This window comes from Diplotaxodon limnothrissa, linkage group LG14, assembly GCF_057381915.1.
Source record: "Diplotaxodon limnothrissa isolate DT_005_m linkage group LG14, D_limnothrissa_male_GT1.1, whole genome shotgun sequence".
Lineage (NCBI taxonomy): Eukaryota > Metazoa > Chordata > Actinopteri > Cichliformes > Cichlidae > Diplotaxodon > Diplotaxodon limnothrissa.
In genome coordinates, this window is record NC_140609.1 from 122864 (window position 1) to 141961 (window position 19098).

At 39.5% G+C, this 19098-nt stretch overlaps 1 protein-coding gene across 1 annotated transcript in view; it reads right to left on the bottom strand.

Annotated features, from left to right (window-relative positions):
• Positions 1 to 10375: 10375 nt before the first annotated feature.
• Positions 10376 to 19098, bottom strand: part of LOC146618162 (polypeptide N-acetylgalactosaminyltransferase 17-like) — a 12968-nt gene continuing 4245 nt past the window's right edge. Inside the window, exons 2-6 of the mRNA XM_085371413.1 lie at positions 15928 to 16113; positions 15621 to 15758; positions 15181 to 15276; positions 11515 to 11676; positions 10376 to 10510 (exon numbers count right to left, since the gene is read on the bottom strand). Coding sequence (XP_085227539.1) covers positions 10376 to 10510; positions 11515 to 11676; positions 15181 to 15276; positions 15621 to 15758; positions 15928 to 16113 — 717 coding nt within the window. The remainder of the gene's footprint in view (positions 10511 to 11514; positions 11677 to 15180; positions 15277 to 15620; positions 15759 to 15927; positions 16114 to 19098) is intronic.

Consider the following 19098-nt stretch of genomic DNA (forward strand, 5'->3'; position numbering starts at 1 on the left):
TGAGCCTGGTTCTGCCGGAAGTTTCTGCCCGTTTAAAGGCAGTTTTTCTTCCCCACTGTCGCCTAGTGCTTGCTCAGAGGGGATTGTTGGGGTTTTCTCTTTTCTTTTTTTTCCCCTTCTTATTACCATTTTCCTTTATTTACCGATTTGTTTTGTTTACTTTTCTTTTACGTTGTTTCTTTATTTACTTGTTTAACTTTTTTTCAACTTATGTAATAAACTAATAAACCAATTGAATTTATCCTCTGCGTATTTTACATCTAATCTTTAAAGAATATTTCCAAAACATTTTCAAACATCACGATCTGTCTTTTGTTTGCTTGTTAAAACCCCGTAAATGGTGAAGTAAAAACCCTGTGATATGGTTTAAAACATCAAAATAGACTAAACAACTAGTCTAAAACTAAGAGACACAGGATAAAGTTGGTGTGAAGGTTTCAGTCTGTGAATGAATCTAAGCACCATCACCTTAACTTTAAATTCATCTCTGTTACCCTCTTTGTGACTGAACTCTGACCGTGAGCACCACAGCCACTGCGCACCAGTCACACGCACTTTAAATCCATCACAGTAAACCAGTTAGTTTACCTCAGTTTGTTTTGCAGCACATTTCACAACATGCAAAAGCATAATGTGCCATGTACAGACTCAAAATCTGATTTAAAAACATGAGGACTGACCTGTAAGCTTTACATTTACAGTTTATCACATACCACTGAGGTTCTTACCTGTAATTCTAAGCCCTCTTCTTCCTTTTCTGGTTTAAAACATCAAATTAGACTAAACAACTAGTCTAAAACCAAGAGACACTTAAATATTAAGTTAAACCTCTGGGGTTGCCGGACGCGCCGGCGCGTCAAAATCACATGACCAATTTAAGACGACACAGCTACAAGATGCAGCGATTCAGAGGCTGTATCCCAATTCAGGGTCTGCAGCCTTAAAGGCCGCATTTTAAGGCCGATTACGTCACCATGCCAGTCTCCTATTGCCAGAGGCTGAAGTGTGTGTGCAGTCACCAGGTGATAATCTGATATCGTCTACTTCCCCACTGATGTTAAGTAATATGAAAAAAATAATGAATCCCACCTTAGGCCGAATGTGTGACTCTCTTCGTAGTGGAAGAGAGAATGAATCTTCCCATCCGAATTCACGGCAATCAGTCTGTCAATCAAATCCTGTGGAGTAAAATGAGAGGCTTTGAACAAGAATGCACCGGATAGGGTGCAAAACGAAAACTGTGTGGAAATTTACAATGGGTAAGGTGGAGAACGTATATCAGTCTCAGTGTGAGAGGGTTTATTTGAATGCGTTTGAAGTAAAACAAATGGGTGGGTGGTGTTTGGAGGCCAAATAAAAAGTGCAAACATGCCCTCAGATGGATGACAAAAAAAACCTGCAGTGTGTGGAAAAGAAGAAGAAGAAAAACACTTACAGGTATGGAGGTTGGCATCTCCCTCAGGGTGTATTCGCTTTTGTTGGCCAAAGACTGTCGGCCCAGCAGTTGCCACACCGACTGGGAAGAGGAGAGGAGGTTGACCAAGTACAGGAAGGACTGAAGAGGAAAGTAAATACAGCAGCTGTTAGAGAGAAAAAATGTATTTGCTTTTAAAGACCATTGTGAATGCATTTGTGCACGTCATGGATTGATCAAATCCTAACACATAATAATAATATAACACTATTCAACTACAAACACTACCGATAATATGACAAATAATATCTGTAGTATTCAAAGCAAAACAAAATGTAAAAAGAATTTATGATTGCAAAGATAAAACATGGTTTACCACACTCTCAAAACTGAATAAGACATATATTCTGAGCAGAGTGGTTGAGCAGAAACCTATTGCAGCCTGAAGAATATTAAACTACAGGAAAGCTCCCTGCATTTTTCACTGGGTCTGGTAGAACAGGGAAAATATATCATCAAAAGCATCAAAGGAAAAAAAGAGAGACACTTGCACAAACGAGCTACAACTTAGATTATATTAAACAGCTTCAAAGAAACGTAAAGAAAAAAACAAGATACGATGGATTTTTTTTTCTAAAATAGAAATATCTATACTTTCATGTGTCTTCTGATGTTTCTGTGCATGTGTGAACTTATCTTCATATGTACTACCAAACCTCCTACTGTACTTAGCACAGATTAAAGCAAAGACTCGAGTTAATTCACCAAAGTGCTGGTGTGTGTATATTTAGTTTTCCTTTGACCTCAGCATATATGTATAACCCACTGATAAGGCAGACTTTAAAGTCGCCTGTGGCAGGACACAGTTTACACATCACTGGCTGTCCGTATTCACTTGGCTAGTCTCTCTGAGAGAGATGACTTGGCTGCTGTCAGAGGCCAAGCATCAGACACACACAGACAGGCTCACGCTGGAGCTTGTTGAAGCTTTCCTGAGAGAAATTCTGCCAAAAACATAACTAAAAATGCAGTCTTATGAAAGTAAGGCTTATTTGCCCAGACACCCATAAACCAATCAGCAAAAAGCCTTTCTTGTTAACAAAATCACTATTGCCAGTTTCTTAAATATGAATATTCACAAGTGAATTTTCTACATGGCTGCTGGTATCACAGCAACACATGGACCACTATTCTGAGTCCTGGGTTAATAATAATTGGAATCAATTTAATTTTAATCAATTTAAACACCTTTGTAACCAGTGAGCTAAAAACATGATGGAAAAGCAAAACTTCTAAGAGATCTGTGTCTGTACTATTATGTAGATATCTAAAAATTGGGGCATTGTGGGCTCCAGGAAGTTTCTCCTTCTCCCTCTCTCTCACACACACACGCACGCACATACATACAATACCTTAATGCAACTCCTATCTGTGGGGTCAATGGGAGTTGGTTTGGGACGGACCACTCTGATGTCGTCACTGCTGCACTCAAGAACAGACCATAGCTCTAGTACCAGGGCCCGAATAAAGCCTGAGACAGAACACGGAGAAATTTGTTGTACCAAACATTTATTTGAAATAGCAGCAACTAAAATTATTAACAGTGCTTTAATAAATAAACGACTGACTTTGTTATTGTGTGCAATCCTTTAAAGAAATCTGTCTTTGCATTGCTGGCACCGTTTTGATTGGAGGATTTGAATCTCAGGAAGGAAGGAATTTATAATGCCACTCCCTTTGATCCCATTTAATCTCTTCCCTGTTGCACTTTGGCCTGTCAGTAACTACATTTGAATTTTGCAGCTCAAGCTTGCACATAAAGGCTGGATAAAAACGTTAATGCAATCAAAATGTACGCAGCCCTCGCTGGAAAACTGGGGATACAGTACAGTACATAAATGATGAAGCAAAGACAAAACATTAGTGTCATGGAAGAAGAAATAGTCAGTGCATCACGGGAAGCTCCCAGCAATAAAACCTGCATTTGTATTGACACATAAACCTTAATTTGTGAGCAATTTTCAGTGTATTTCAGTTAAATTAACGAGACAAATATAACAAAAGGGATTTTATACTTAGAAGAAGAATATGAAATTGAAATATTAAACTAAGAAAACTATAAATACTGCAGTTCTAGAGTTACAGATATACAATTAAGCTTTGCATATCAGTGCTGTATAACCCAGGGAATGTACTTTTTTTTTTTTTATAATTGAATAGTAATGGAAATCATGAACTGTTTTTCAGAGGTCATAGATCAAATGAGCAGTAGAGTTTTTCTCACAGAATGGTTCTTTCACATAGAAAGCAGTGTGTGCTGCAGGTTTAGCAAATGGCCCATCATTTGTATCTCCAGTGTCTGTTGAAGTGTACAGTATCTGTGTGTGTGCATGACCGTCGGTGCTCTCTGCTCACTCGGGTTCAGAGGTACAGGGAGGAGGCTCAGCAGGAGTAGAGGCAGCTGCTTCATCACAAACATGCCAGGTGCAGGCGGTAAAGGCCCTTTCTGTTTCCTCTCAACCCTCCTGCCAAAGCCATAGAACTCTGCCGAGGTGAACCAGACAACACAATATAGACATTTTTCCCTGTTCCTACATGGAAACACAAGATCAAACGGGCATTTTTTTTTGGCATAAATATGTATATCATATCGGACTCAGTTTGTTCCTGTTATTGTTTTTGCACTGTACTTGTCATCCATTCCAGTGAAACGATGCAGAAGGTTGTAGGTTGTGCAATAGTGCCATCTAGAGGTGAAGTAACATCACACTGCCCGTGCTCTTGTCTCGTCACGGTGTTTGCGTGTTTCTCCCTCTCTGCACACTCAGCGTTATATTCACAATATGTGGAAAATATATTGATATTGAATGTTCAAATATGAGGATATGTATAATGTATAGGTTGACTTTGCTCTACCTACACTTCTGGCAGAGCAGCAGTTGCAATGCGAACACATAATTAAACGGTGTATTTATAGGAACAGATTTCTTGCCTATGGCAGACAAAGTGATTTTAAACGTGTAAAAGGTTTCATTCACAGATGATTTATTACTATCACACCCTGGAGACTTTATAAAGAGCACTGCTGCAAAAGCAGCCTAAACAAACTTGTACAGTAGGTCACGCTGGTTTAGTTTTTCATCAAAATGCTTTTTTTCTTTTACTATTATTTTTGAAAACGTTACAGCACTGGTGGACATTTCCTACCAAATAAGAACTAGACACTACTGTTATGTAGTGGTTAATTGGAAAACTGTTTTATCACGAATTTCTTATTTAGAAATAATTAAAATTTTATTTGATGTTTTTTTTTTTTTGGATGGATACTGTTATTGCAGTGATGCTGTAATTAAACTGTCTTCACCCCAGTAGAATAATTGCATGACTCCATCACTGAAGTGGAGGGTTTGCTTTGGAGGGGAAACGCACAGTGTCTCTTTAGTAGCATGGTGGTTGGATCCCACATTTGTTTCTTATGTAACATTGTAAATAGCTGCTAAGACAGCATATCTATTGGACAAGCACATATTATACATACTTTGCACGTGCAATATTTAAACATGTAGGCTAGAGAATGACTTTCAGTTGTATTATTTATTAGACGAATACTAATTATCACTGTAAATATGAAAATCTGTACAAAACATCAAAGCATTAAGAATACTTGCAATAAAAAGAAATTTTCTAAATGGTGCTGTTTGTCTTATTATGCAGTAGACTTGAGATCTCAGTAGTTATTAGTTCAAGATCAGGACACAGTGTTTAAGGGATTGTACATTTCAAAATATAATTTACTTTGAAGCGATCTGATCCTATGCCATGACATTTAAAACATTAACATAATGCTCACTTAAATTGAAAAAAAATCTCTCACTTTGTGATTTTTAAAAAAGCAAATAGAATGCATTTATCAAACACTTTTAGTTGATGTTTGTTATGGAGTAGTGGCAGAAATCTTTAGCCATTCCTCGTTGCCTCAGGAGCAATGATTTTATTGAACATGTGCAAACATAAATGGAAATATACGTAAAATAGAGTTTATAACAATATAACAAGCTTGAAAGTCAATATTTGGCATTGTAACTGTTATTCTTCAGTTCTAGTTTTCTTGTCATTTCCACAGGAACAGTTTTCCAGGCTTCTTGAAGGATATTCAGAGCACGTCTTTGGGTGTTGTCCGCCTTTTGTTCCGTTCTCGTGTCACAATGATCCCACACTGCTTCAGTAATATTGAGGTCTGGGCTCTGGGGAGGCCAAGCCATGACTGATGCTGTTCTATTGTATGTTTTTCTATCCAGGTATGCTTTTACTGTACTGACAGTATTTTGGGGATCATTGCTATCCTGAAAAATGATGCATTTGCCAATCACATGCTTTCCCAATGGCATTACATTGTGGATTAAAATCCATTGTTACTTTTCTATATTCAAGATTCCATCAATCAAGAGTTTCCCATCCTTAAGAATAGCTTCTTCTTCTTCTAACAATTTCTGACAAGGGTTCAGCAAACGGTAGATGAATCAGCTGAAGGGCTAGATGCACCTTTCAGGTCCTGTGTTGGGTCTTAACTCGATTTTCCCCTCTTATTTCTTAAGGACATGACTTTCAGATATTGTTAATTTGCTGTAGAGGGTGTGTGTGGTTGAAAGGCAAGGCCTGAAGAGGAAATGAGGGTTAGGTGAGAGGAATGGTGGAAACATTGGGGTAAAACTTGGATTCACTTATTATTAATTATTAAACACTTATTATTAATGGAGCAGTAAAACTGAGAAAAAAATCATCAAACTTTTACTCCTACTGACAAAATTAATCAAAAGCATTTTTAATTATGAACATTAAAAGTACTATTGAATGGGAAAAATCACATCTATCTGGATTTCTTTGCTTGTTGATTTCCAAACTAATATAAGTATTTTTCTGTACCTTTGCACTGATTTAACTGCTTTAACTGAATTTATCCTGCCAATGCTTTTTTGCATGTGCCCTTTGCTGCTAGAAATCAGATCATCTTTTTCATATAAATCTATGTACAAAAAAATACATAGATAGCTTTTAAAGCTGGAATCGGTCTTTGACTTTGCCTTTATTCTTCATTGCTGTATTACCTTTCCTCCTTCTGACCTTACTCTTTATGGCCACTTTTAGCATAAATATAGCATCTGGTTTAGCAAACCTTATAAAGGGAAAATCGATCTGAGGAATGGGAACAAAGCAAAAGTCATCATGAACGTGTCAGTTGAGGCTGTTAATCAGTGGGATACTGCAGGTCACCCTGCTTAAAAGCTGTCCCAATCCCTCTTTACGTGAAGCCTTTGCTTTTATTATATACTTCATATAACATATCATATTTATTTCTAACCACCATGACACCACAAGAGGGAAGCATTAGGCACTGAGATGGTGAAACTGCAACTGATAAAAATGCAGTTCATACATATAATGCAGCAAGCTAATCGATCTGTTGAAATTCACAAACACTTCTGCAGAGTAGATACATTCATTTCATTTTGTAGAATAAAAATATAATTTCCTGCCTTGTTTAGTATCACTATAATAGAAGGACACCGGCGCTAACAGTAAAAGTAAAAGTAAAAGCTATTGATACCAATTATTTTTATACTATATCCTCACTTCACAGTGAGAACCAAAATCTGTTTCTTCTTTCTTTTGTACTAAACATGTTCTCACACTCTGGAGCCATTTTGGTGCAAAGTCAGCAAATTTTATAATTTATAAATTTTTCAATTTTATATTTTATATTCCCCTTGCCATAAGAGCTGGGTAACACCCAAATTTCTCATCTGTGCAGTATTAAAGGTTTATCCTATTCTATTCTAAAACTTTAAAACTGTTTTTATTCTAGTATATAACTTTTATGATCACTGAAATTAAAGTTAATATAGATATAGCTTAAAAATAATTGGACAAATAAGTGCCTGGAGATGTTACCAAAATGGCTCCAGAGTGTGAGAACATGTTTAGTACAAAAGAAAGAAGAAACAGATTTTGATTCTCACTGTGAAGTGAGGATATAGTATAAAAATAATTGGTATCAATAGCTTTTACTCAACAATGAACACATAAGGTGAAGTAAACGTAAATCACAGTCTGATAAAAACCCTTTAATAAAGCACATTCAGTACATGTTCTGAAGCTATTACTCTGGCTCTGTTTGGGGTCATTGTCACGCTACAGAATGAACTTAAGCGATCTGATTATTTTGCATGATAAAAGATCTAATTGTAGTTCTAGTCTCTAGTTTTGACATGCTCTCTGCAAAAAAACCCCCAAAACAACAAAAACTAAAACAGCGGGATGCTTCACCATGCTTCGCTGCCAACATCTGTGCCTAAAGAGTTGTGCACAGTATTGTGTGTTGTATCATCTGTTACCCTTGCTGCAGTGGGTTTTATGAAATTGTCACATTTTCATACAGTGTTGCTGTTCTGTCAAGTAATTACATCTGTATCTCTGCTGCTTTTTTCCCGAGGCAGAGCAGAGAGCAGGCTGGGGTGACAGCTGCAGTGACACTACCCTCCAATCACAGAAAACATACAGCGCCACATGGTGCATATTAGAGCAAAATCATATTTGACAACTGTGAGTTCTCTGCTCTGACATTAAACCATAACCTCTTTCATTAAGTGCTCACAGGGAGCTGCAGGACACTGCTGGTCAGAACAATGCAAACTATGATACAATAATGTCAATGAATTACATTCATTTTCTAGATTTTTTGTCATCCTTTAAAAATAGCTCCATTTTTTTACATGCTAAAATCTACAAATTATACAAATTTCCATCCCCATAAATACAACCTTATCTAAGTAACGCAGTGAGTTTATTTGATCAGTTTGTCCTTGTTAGCATTTACTGCTGGCTTACATTTAGCAGGACTTTAACCAACATATGGTAATCCTATTTCACGCCAGAGAACGATGAGCAGTCTCTTCGTTAAGAGTCTGATCAGCATTCAGTGTTATGTTAGCATGCAGGCTCTGTCCCTCAGAGCCGCCTCACTCCTCTCTCCCCCTCTCTGCTAGAAACAGGCCCTTGTGCTCCCAGCAGTCTCCTCCTGTTTTATTTACATCTTAAGCATTTAAGCTGATGCTTCATCCAGAGCAGTTTAGCGAGAGTAAGCAGTAGGAGGTCAGTGTCTGATTCAAGGACACTATTTACAGGACATATGGTTGCTTCAGGATTGAACCCATAACTTGTCATTTATAGAACAGTCCCTTTAATGTTCGGCCACCTGGCTGCTTTATTTGTGGCTGGGTAATATTGTGTAGAAGCGCTTTTATAAAAAATGTGATGAAAGTACTCTTAAGTCGAGTTGGTGTAAGTTACAGCAGATGCCATGCAGCTGGAAGCTGAGGGTGAAATCTCTTTTGAAGTAGTCTATTTTGGGGGATGATTTTGAGGACTAATCTCACAGCATGCCGAAAATATTTTGACCACAACCATGAAAATGGATGGAGCAGTTAAAAGGAGAGCAGGCCAGCATGGTAGCTCATCTTTGCTGTCTCTACCTTATTTATAGTCCAGAAAAGCAAAATAAAGCATGAGTTTAGCAGCAAAAAATTACAAACAAGCTTGAAAATAAAATTAAACTGAAAAAAATAAGCATACTAATTAAAGTATGACAAATTTAAAGACTGCAGATGTATCCTAAAACACAGTAACAAAGCACAACCCAGGAAACCAGTTGTTTATTGGAAGACAATCTTGGGAGCAAAAATCCAGCTGATCACACTTATGCAATTTAATATATGACATCATATACATCTCAGTACGTTAATAATTTCAGCCTTTAAGGCCTCCTGCATTTCCACTATTGGTACTTTTGTGCATTCCTGATTCAATCCTCCTCTCTCGTTCATGTTCCAACCCTTTGTCCAAAAAAGTGCTTCCTATGTTTGACTAGGTTTTCAGTAGTTATGGCACACAGCAGTTAACCAAATAAATTAACTTAGCGCAAAGAAACTTTGTACCCAACTGCTTACAGTACTTCATGCTACGAGATATATTGCATCTGATGCTACAGAATGCTTGGTGGAAAAATAGCAATAAAAGTCAGAATCCATAAAACATAGAAGTGAGATTTAGCCCAGAGTCCTTGTTGGGGTGATTTGAAAAAAAAAGTACACCAAGTAATATTTTTAGCATATTTTTCTTCAAATTATAAATATTTACAAGGATTTGAATTTTCTGAAAAACATAAGAATCACTTTTCAGGCATTTTTGCTAAACTGTGTAAAATTTTCTCCTGTCACGAGTAGCCATTCCTTAATTTCTAAGTACCATAGACCAGCGGTCCCCAACCCCCGAGCCATGCACTGGTACCGGTCCGTGAGTCGTTTGGTACCGGGCCGCGAGTGTTGAGGTTCAGGTGTGCAATTTATGGTTTACCGGGGGTTTTTTTCTTCGTTTTATCGTTCATATTTATTGTTTTTATCGTTACCTCAGTTCCCCTGTGTCTTTTCCCGTGTGTTATGAACACATTTTAGTTATTTAGGGCCGGTCCGTGGCACAAAATGAATGAAATATTGCAGAAAGACTGATGGAAGATGGAAACTTTTTTTCCCCTTCACATAAGAAAGAACACGCTTTTGGTCGATTAAATGTCTACTAAAACTTAAACACTGTAAAGAAGTGGCACACAGGAATTATGGCAACATCACATTGAAAGTTTGTAAAATTCATATAGAGAAATGGTCCTCATGCTAAACTTTCACCACGTTGAATGTCCATGTTTTTAAAAAAAAACTAACAAAAACAAAAAAACATCAATTGTTTCCAAACCACCTCATCACTCGTCTCCTTAAAGCCATCTATTTTTGAGTCTTATTTCAAAAGCTAAGGAGCCCCCGCATCATTGATTGTCCACTGGCCAAGGTAACGTCAGGTGACAGCTCTTGGAAATAGCCTTTGTAATTGGTCCCAATGAAACTGGCCAGGCGATCACTGCTTCATAGTGTTCTTGATGGTCCACCTCTGCCCCGAGCAGGGCTGCAGGACCAGCAGGTGGCCGGAGTAAACATTAGCCGGCACCACCTCCAGACAGCGTCCAGTAGCCCGATTTATGATCGATTCGTTCTGCAAGGCAGAAGGAGATACAATACTTTGGTTTTAACAGATTTCACAGATGGTCTGTGAACAATGCGTGATGGTGACAGAACAGTATGTAACCAGACCGGGCCTTATGTGAACTGTTGCAACCTCTTTCTTAAACAAATGGCACTAACTTTTTACCTTACATCTATATAAAATAAGTAAGGTCTCCCTATTTCCCTAAGACTTCTACGTCTGCAGGACTCTTCACTGCTTGTCCTGCTGTGTGACAAAGAATCGATGTGGCAGAAGGTCTGCAGCATCACTGTTCAAGCTCTCCTCTTCCCGTGCTACAGGCTGTAACTCTTTAGTTTTTAAAGGTTACCCAAACAGAACTAAAAGACCAACAGAAAATTGACTTACAAAAGGTTTTTCACATTAAAAGAAAAAGAGAATCAATGCCAAAGTAAAAGGTATATTGAGTCGCTTGTTACCCTTTAAGCAGTCTGGGTTTAGTTGTCTTAAGAGGACCCCTTATTTTCTAGCATAAATATAATTTTACAACAGTTATTGTTCATATTAATCATAGCCAAAGTCTCAATTTATGTGCAAATAATCCCCGTTAACCAGACTGCTTTGATTTCAGTAATAGCAGAGATGATATCCTAATATAGTCATCACAAACAGACAGATCTATCTGTGAAGTCCTACTGGCCCCGGTGTTAAAACCTTCTGTTTGTGAGGGTTTTAACACAAAGAAAGGTGGCTTCAACGGAGGTATTCGGAATATAAAGGCGGTTCTGTCAGATAAAGCATGAACTACGGGGCTGCAGCAATGCTGAGTATGAGAGAAATGAAGATTCATGCAAAGCTACTCTCATATTAGAGTCCAAGAGAAAAAAGAATGGACCCAGACATGAGCTCAATAGGTCCCTTTTAAAATCTGACATATAGATACTTTTCCTCTCAACTCTATGCCAGTAAATTTTAGTTTCTCTTATAAACACTCAGTTATATCATTGAAAAAGAGATTTCTTTACACTTCTGACCTGAGAGAAATGCCATGTCTTCTGTTTCACGTTGGTCACCTTTTCACAATTGAGGAGCTGAGGAAAGTTGCTCATCTGATCGTACACCACACAACGAGTGTCCTCACCAGTGCTGCCTAGGGGTCCCAGAAACAGCTGACCTTCTTTAGTGTAGCGTCCTAACTAAGAGGAAAACAGATACGTCACACATACAGTAAACGGAAAGTTACTGAACTGGCTGAGTGAATACTCTTCTCTTTATTAGCTAACGATGAAATAAGTATGTGATGATGTACAAGTTGAAGGTAACCTGGCAGGAATTTTCCTTGATTATGCAAGCTGTTGGGTTTTTTTTTTGCTGCTTTGAACAAGAGGATGGTGTTGTTCCCAATACTGCTGAGAGGCAAAACATGTCTTTGTTCTTCACTGAGTGCTAAACACAAAGATTTTCCTGTACATCACTGCTAATCACAGTGTTGTTTCAGCAGAGTTCTAACCCACATATAGCCCTAACATTTTATATACACCAAATTCTGCAGTTTTCTCAACTTGACAGAAAGAAAAAGCAGAAGTGAGTCAGATTCTTCCCGCTCTGTTTTCTAACCTTTGTGTCTTTCACTTCAGCTTTTTCGTTCAGATTAATAGTAATTTCCACTTTAGCAGTGCAGATAAAACAGTTCCTTTGGTTGCATCTAGCTCTGAGGCTTTGAGTGTGCTGACGATAAAGACTGATTGGGAAATTGTTTATATCGCATTCTGTTCCTAACAAAGCATGAATAGTGGTTGCAATGCCTTGCAAAAGATATAAAGATAAAGCTTTCCATCAACCACCCAGTCAGCCCAGTTTGGGTCTTTTTGCAGAGTAACTGCATCCTGTTTGCAGTACATCATACAAAAGTTAGGTGATTTAACAGCGTTTGGACTCAAAATCTTAAAAAATCCCACTTGTGGTCCCTAGATGTCACTGCTTCTTCTTAAGAACAGAGTATTTATTAAAATGTTTTTCTAGTATCTTTGACCACTACAAGTTACATTCATCTTTTCACAGATATTCATATCGCACTTTATTTTATGCACTTATGTGCTTTATCTGTTTTGCATACACACCTACAGCCAGTCACCATTTAACCTAACGTGCATGTCATCGGACTGTGGGAGGAAGCCGGACTACCTGGAGAGAACCCACGCTAAGACACCATGGGGTCGCTTTTATCTCCGTGGAAGTGCAAGTGTGAAAAACTGGTGGTCTAATAAAAACTGAAGACTTTTTGTTCCATCAAAAGGATAACTTTAAAAAATGCAACTGAAGCATGTCTTGTGAAGAAAGTGTGATGCGGCTGTTCGATTTGTATTGTTGATTGTCATTTATGCTTAGAAATATTTACTTATATATGCTTAGAGTTTTGTAATTAATTGTAGATTGGTAGAGGTTTTGATCCTTGATAGTCTGCAAACTGTGTGTGTATTAGACAGCACTTTGGGAGCATGAGAGGTCATACCGTGTTTTATTGTTTTATGGTAGGATTAACGTAGTTGCGTCTGTTCTAGTCTAGTCTTTGTTTAGATGAACTGCAGGACTTCCTCACCGTGTTATCTAGGATGAACCATCTAGGGTGAGGGGGAGGCTACCCTCTTCCTGACCAAGGATGTTTGACCCTTTGATCAGCAGTCCACACACACACACACACACACACAGACACACACACACACACACACACACACACACACACACACACACACACACACACACACGCACGCAGTAAGGATGGGCGGACATGTCTCAGCCTCCACCACTCTCAGCACTGGAGCCCCCCAGGGGTGTGTTCTGAGCCCCCTGCTGTACTCTTTGTACACATATGACTGTGTGGCCACTACCAGCTCCACCACCATCATCAAGTTTGCTGACGACACCGTCGTGGTGGGCCTGATCTCTGATAACAACGAGACGGCCTACCTGAAGGAGATTAGGAATCTGGAGAACTGGTGCCAGAGGAACAACCTCCTTCTAAACGTCAGTAAGACAAAGGAGCTGATAGTGGACTTCAGCACTAAGCAGGAGAGGAACTACCAGACCCCCGTCATCAACGAGTGCCCAGTGGAGAGAGTGGACAGCTTCAAATACCTCGGAGTTCACATCACGCAGGACCTGTCATGGTCCTGTCACATCAACACCGTGGTGAAAAAGGCCCGTCAGCGTCTCTACCACCTCAGACGCTTGAGAGACTTCCAACTGCCCTCCAAAGTGCTCAGGAACTTTTACTCGTGCACCATAGAGAGCATCCTGGCGGGAAACATCTTAACCTGGTTCGGGAACAGCACCATGCAGGACAGACGAGCTCTACAGAGGGTTGTGCGGTCAGCTGAGCGCACCATCCGCTCCGAGCTCCCTGACCTGCACTCAATCTACAGCAGGCGGTGCTGGACCAAGGCCAGGAAGATCGTGAAGGACCTCAGCCATCCCAACAACAGACTGTTCTCTCTGTTGAGGTCAGGAAAGCGATTCCGCTCCCTGAAGACCAACACAGAGAGACTGAGGAGGAGCTTCTTCCCGCAGGCGATACGGTCTCTCAATCACACCACCACACAGTACTGACCCACACATACAGTTCTTACACACACACTGGACTTTCTGGACTTTGTTTTTGCACAACACTGGTCACTATATTCTTCATTTCCGGTTAATACTTGTACAGCTGCTGTTATTGTGTATATATTTATTTATATTTAGATTTCTTCATACATTCTTATATAGTTCTATACTGTGTATTGGTGTATTTTGTTGTACAGTTATTTTATTTTCAACTTTAATTTATATATTTTATCTTATTCTTCCCAGTTAAATTTACCCTTCATTCTAATTTGTGTTGTACAGTTATTTCATTTTTAACCTTAATTTATATTTTATTCCTTCCTAGTTAAATTTACCCCTTTTTAATTTTTCATATTTATTTCCTACCTTATTCATAGCCTTTCCTTTTTTGTTTTCTTTAGGTCACGAGCAGTTGTCCAAGCATTTCACTACATATCGTACTGTGTATGACTGTGTATGTGACAAATAAAATTTGAATTTGAATTTATTACTCTTTGTGTGTATGTAGACGTCATATGTTAACGAACTTATGCATATTCATGTAACCTCAATAAAAGGACAGTGGTACGGGAGGACGGACGAGAGCAACTGGGGCCAAGCGAAGGAACGGCGATTGTCCGGTTCTCTCCCGTGCACGAGTAACATGAAGCTTGCCTACTTCGTGTCTTGCTTTGCAGTGTAATTATATTGCCTTTAACGTTCCAGCGGATGGGTTCAAGCTACAAACCTATCAGCGGCACTCATTTTTCCAGAATTGAATTGAAATTTTAGCTCCTTTAGCATTTTACCACTGAAGCCTTGACTTTCTGCCTAAAGCACCTGTTTACCACTGTGAGCTAAAAAGAGAGGCCCTTAGGGCTGAAGGGATGAAGAGCTGACACTGGCTGACTCAGGGCTTCAACACAAAAAGTGCAAGACACAATTTTATTCTGACAGCAGAACTCGCTCCTTGGAGGATTTCAGCTGAGCCTGTGATTGAGACACAGCTGCAAATCACATCACCGGAGAAGCTCACTGTATGTTTTCATGAGAAAGCAAAGCAACTGGAAAAAGATGGAGTATACTCTTTAGTATGGTGGTGAGGAAGAGTGTTGTACCTGAGGACCCCACCCATGGCATGGGTGCAGGGTGGCTGTGTGGTTCTCCTTCACACCCTGATCCATACACAGGTGGCTTGCTTTAGAATTGCGGACCTTAAATACACAAAAAAAAAGAGTCAGACTTAATTCATAAAATATGAATATTCCCCAAAATAATTACCGATTAAAAATGTATAAAGGCTAAAAACAAGGATGTGTCAGTGTGGATCAGACAAAGTTCTAAATCTCATTTATTTTCTATTAACAGCTGAGAAGATGTGGATGTACATGCTGTCTGAGTCCCTGCTTTCTTGTTATATTTTGGTCTGTGGAGGAGATACAAGTTTCTTAGGACTTTGTGTAAGTATCATTTATTTAATTTCAGTGGTTTAATTTGTACATCAGATCTTACATCTACAAACTTACTTTTTCCTGTGTCTTTGTCCTTCATGGCTCACCTCACCGTAGAACAGCGTATCGTTGTACCTCCTCATCTCTGGGTAAACGTTGTCTAGGTACCAGTGAAAGCTCTTACATTGCAGACTCTTCCTCAGTGCAACCCTCTGTGATATGTCTCCGTAATCAATACCGTGGTTCTGCAAGAGCAAAGGAAGTTATTATGCCTAAAGTCTCTACATAAATTGTGGAACCAAAAGAAAAACTGTTTGGCTCTGAACATGGACATCTGATAGTCACAAACAGACAAGCATGACTGACAGCATCCTCTCTAAGAGAGGTCTTGGTGCAGAAAAATGCCGTTCTCACCTCCATGGGGATGTTCCAGGCCAGGTAGACATTGGACTTGTACTCATCCATCCAGACCTCTGCCACACGCAGGGCATTAAGGCGTGTGTGGAAAGCTATGTTACTGTGGTAAGGTTTCTTCATTCGTGCAATATGAGCCACTCTGGAGCAAGGCAGCACCTCCATACTGCCTCCACACAGCCACACCTGTGGGTAGTAGGAGTATGAATTAAAGCTCACAATAATATACTGCTGGCTGCTGGGCAGCAGGAAATATAAATAGGCAGATGCACAGTCGCCGCGATGTCCTGATTTATAAAGTCAATTACAGCTAACAGCTGGAGCATAGAGCACCTGGAAGGACGTGTTTTCTTTGTGCTGGAACTAATGAAAGCTAAATCTGTACATTTAGAAGTCCTTCTCGGTTTTTCTTCTTGTTTTCTGTTATATAAAAAATATCTAATTGTTGCTTTTATTCATTTTTTTCTAGCCAACCTTAAGGGGCATCAAGAGGAGCTGAGGTTTTCGGCACTTCAGCACTGGGTTAACTTTTAAGCTCCAACTGTGAGTATACATACATAAATGCATGTTTTTTTACTTATATTGTTTGCTGTGACAACGTATCATCCAGAGCACTCTCCCAGTCAGCGAATACACCATGATGATTCCAGGCATGTCATTAAAGATCAACAAGAAGAGACGGTCAGAAGCACAAGTCATGCTTGAAGATGTGGCCAAAACATCTTCTACAGTTCACCATGCTATTTCCCAGCTTTGATGTAGGACAGCGGGCCAGAACAATAAGACATGAATGCTAGCATAGCCCCAAGAGCTACACAACAACAGAATAAAAAAAGAAGCATAAAAGCAAGCAGTTTACACAATCATAAAAGCATAAGACAACAAGTGAGTTTTGAGTTGGGACTTAAAGAGAGAGATGGAAGAGATATTTCTTAAATCAGGAGGTAGGGAATTCCAGAGTCGTGGAGCAGAGCAGCTGAAAGCCCTGCTCCCCATGGTGGCAAGACGGGGGGAAGGGACGGAGAGAGAAAGGGAAGAAGAAGATCTAAGACATCGAGATGGGGCAGTGATCTGAACCAGATCAGAGAGATATGGAGGAGAGAGATGATGAATAGCCTTAAATGTGTACAAGAGTATTTCTTCTTCCTGACCAAGATTCGTTCCTTTTGTTGCTTCTCATTAACAGAGGTCAAAGAAAGTATAATGATAAAGTGGAGAACTACTGGACATCATTCATTTTTGGTGCTAAAGGTTTAAGAATTAACTGCAGCAGAAGAGCTTCACCTGCTTGTGAAGTGGTTTAGAAAAGAAACCTCAGAGCATGAAGGTTGAATCAATTATCTCCTCATACAAACCACCCAGCAGCTGAGCTGAAAATGATATCAGAATGGCTAGAACAATGTTATGGTGCATCTAGAGCTACTGAAACAGCTCTTAATGCAAAACTTTAAAAAAGAGCTTTTTGACCTAGCAGACTTGCTATTGAAGAAATAGGAAGCTGAACAAGATAACTTCCTCCCAGGATCCTCTCTGGAAACAGCCAGTGGTACTCATCCCTTTTTCCAAAAGCTTCTACACAACCTCAGGAAAAATGGACATGCCCAAATAAGGGCATCATGTAGCTACAATCTCTAAGTTGATCAGTGGTGGAATCCAATGACCTAGCTGTAATCCTTACTTCATTCACAATGATAGCCATCAAAATCAGCAGGTCAAGACTGAGGTATCCTCTGCAGGTTTGGAGAACAAATGTGCAAAGCCAGCAACTGACCAATTAGGAACTATCCCAGCCACAGAAAAACACAGCCCTTAAACAAACACAGAGGCTTCAGAGGAAAACCCCTTGAAGAACAGATGAGAACAGGACATGGTGCTGTGAATTCATTCATGCAGGACTGTGAGTGAGATCAAACCACTGGACCCTGAATTGACCTCTCACTGTTAGGTAGAATTGTTGTGCACATCCACAAGCTTCAAAAGGAGATTAACTGCTCTCATAATGAATAATTTACCCAGAAAGTGGATCTCGGCAGGGTACTCACAGAAGAACTGAGCATCAAAATGGAAAAGAAAGAAGATTTAAGACACGTTAGGCATGGTTGTTGTTGACAGAAGGACTGGTCTGAGTATTTTGGAAACTCCTGATCTACTAGGATATTTCTGTATTACCATCTCTAGGGTTATCCCAAGGGATGGTCCAAAAAAGAGGAAATATCCAATGAGAGACAGTTCTCTGGGTGAAAATATCTTGTTGATACCAGACCCGACCAGAGACTGCTTTGAGCTGACAAGAAGGCAACAGTAAAACAGATAACTTCTTCTTAAAAACCACTTTTGCATTACTTTGAACCGTGAACCTTGAAGAATTTGGGCTAGAGCAGCAGAGGACCATATCAGGTGCTACTCTTGTGAGCTAACAGGAAAGTCTCCACAGTCAGGGGATCTCAATCAGATAGATCACCTTTGGTATATGACGCAATGGGAGATTCCCATCGTGAATGCACAGCTGACAAATCTGCATCAACTGCATGAGGCCATCATGCCACGATCAATCTTTGAGGAATGTTTCCAGTACTTTGTTGAATCTATGCCATGAAGAATTAAAACAGCTCTGAAGGCAAAAGAGTGTCCAACCTAATACTGACAAGGTGTATCTAATAAAGTATCTGCTGAGTGTGTCCAACCCACGAGCCTTCTGCTGTGAACATAATGAAGACATGGATATCCAAGCTATCTGAACCCACGTCAAAGTGATGTGAGCGTAACAGAAACTTCAAACTGACAGGTCGCCAAACAATTGCACAGATGCAACCTATTTCACTCCTGACAAACATTCCTACTGGATAAAAAGTAGGTCCGTCAGTCTTTCTTCACACTGGGAACAATATGAAACATGTTCCATCCACAGATAAGGAGCACTACAAACAGAAAATGGGCACATAGGTTTTAAAGATAACCTATGTGTTTCTGTTACCCAAGGACACGGGTGCTAACCAACAGAGGGTATGCCAAAAAAAAACATTTTACTGCTCTCTGCCACACTCTAAGATAAATAAGCAGTACTATGATTTCATGTAAAAGATGTTGGACAACAACCATGCAAAATTGCCCCATAGAGGTGCTGATATCTACCGCTTAACATTCATTATCCCAAGAATCCTGTTAAAACCC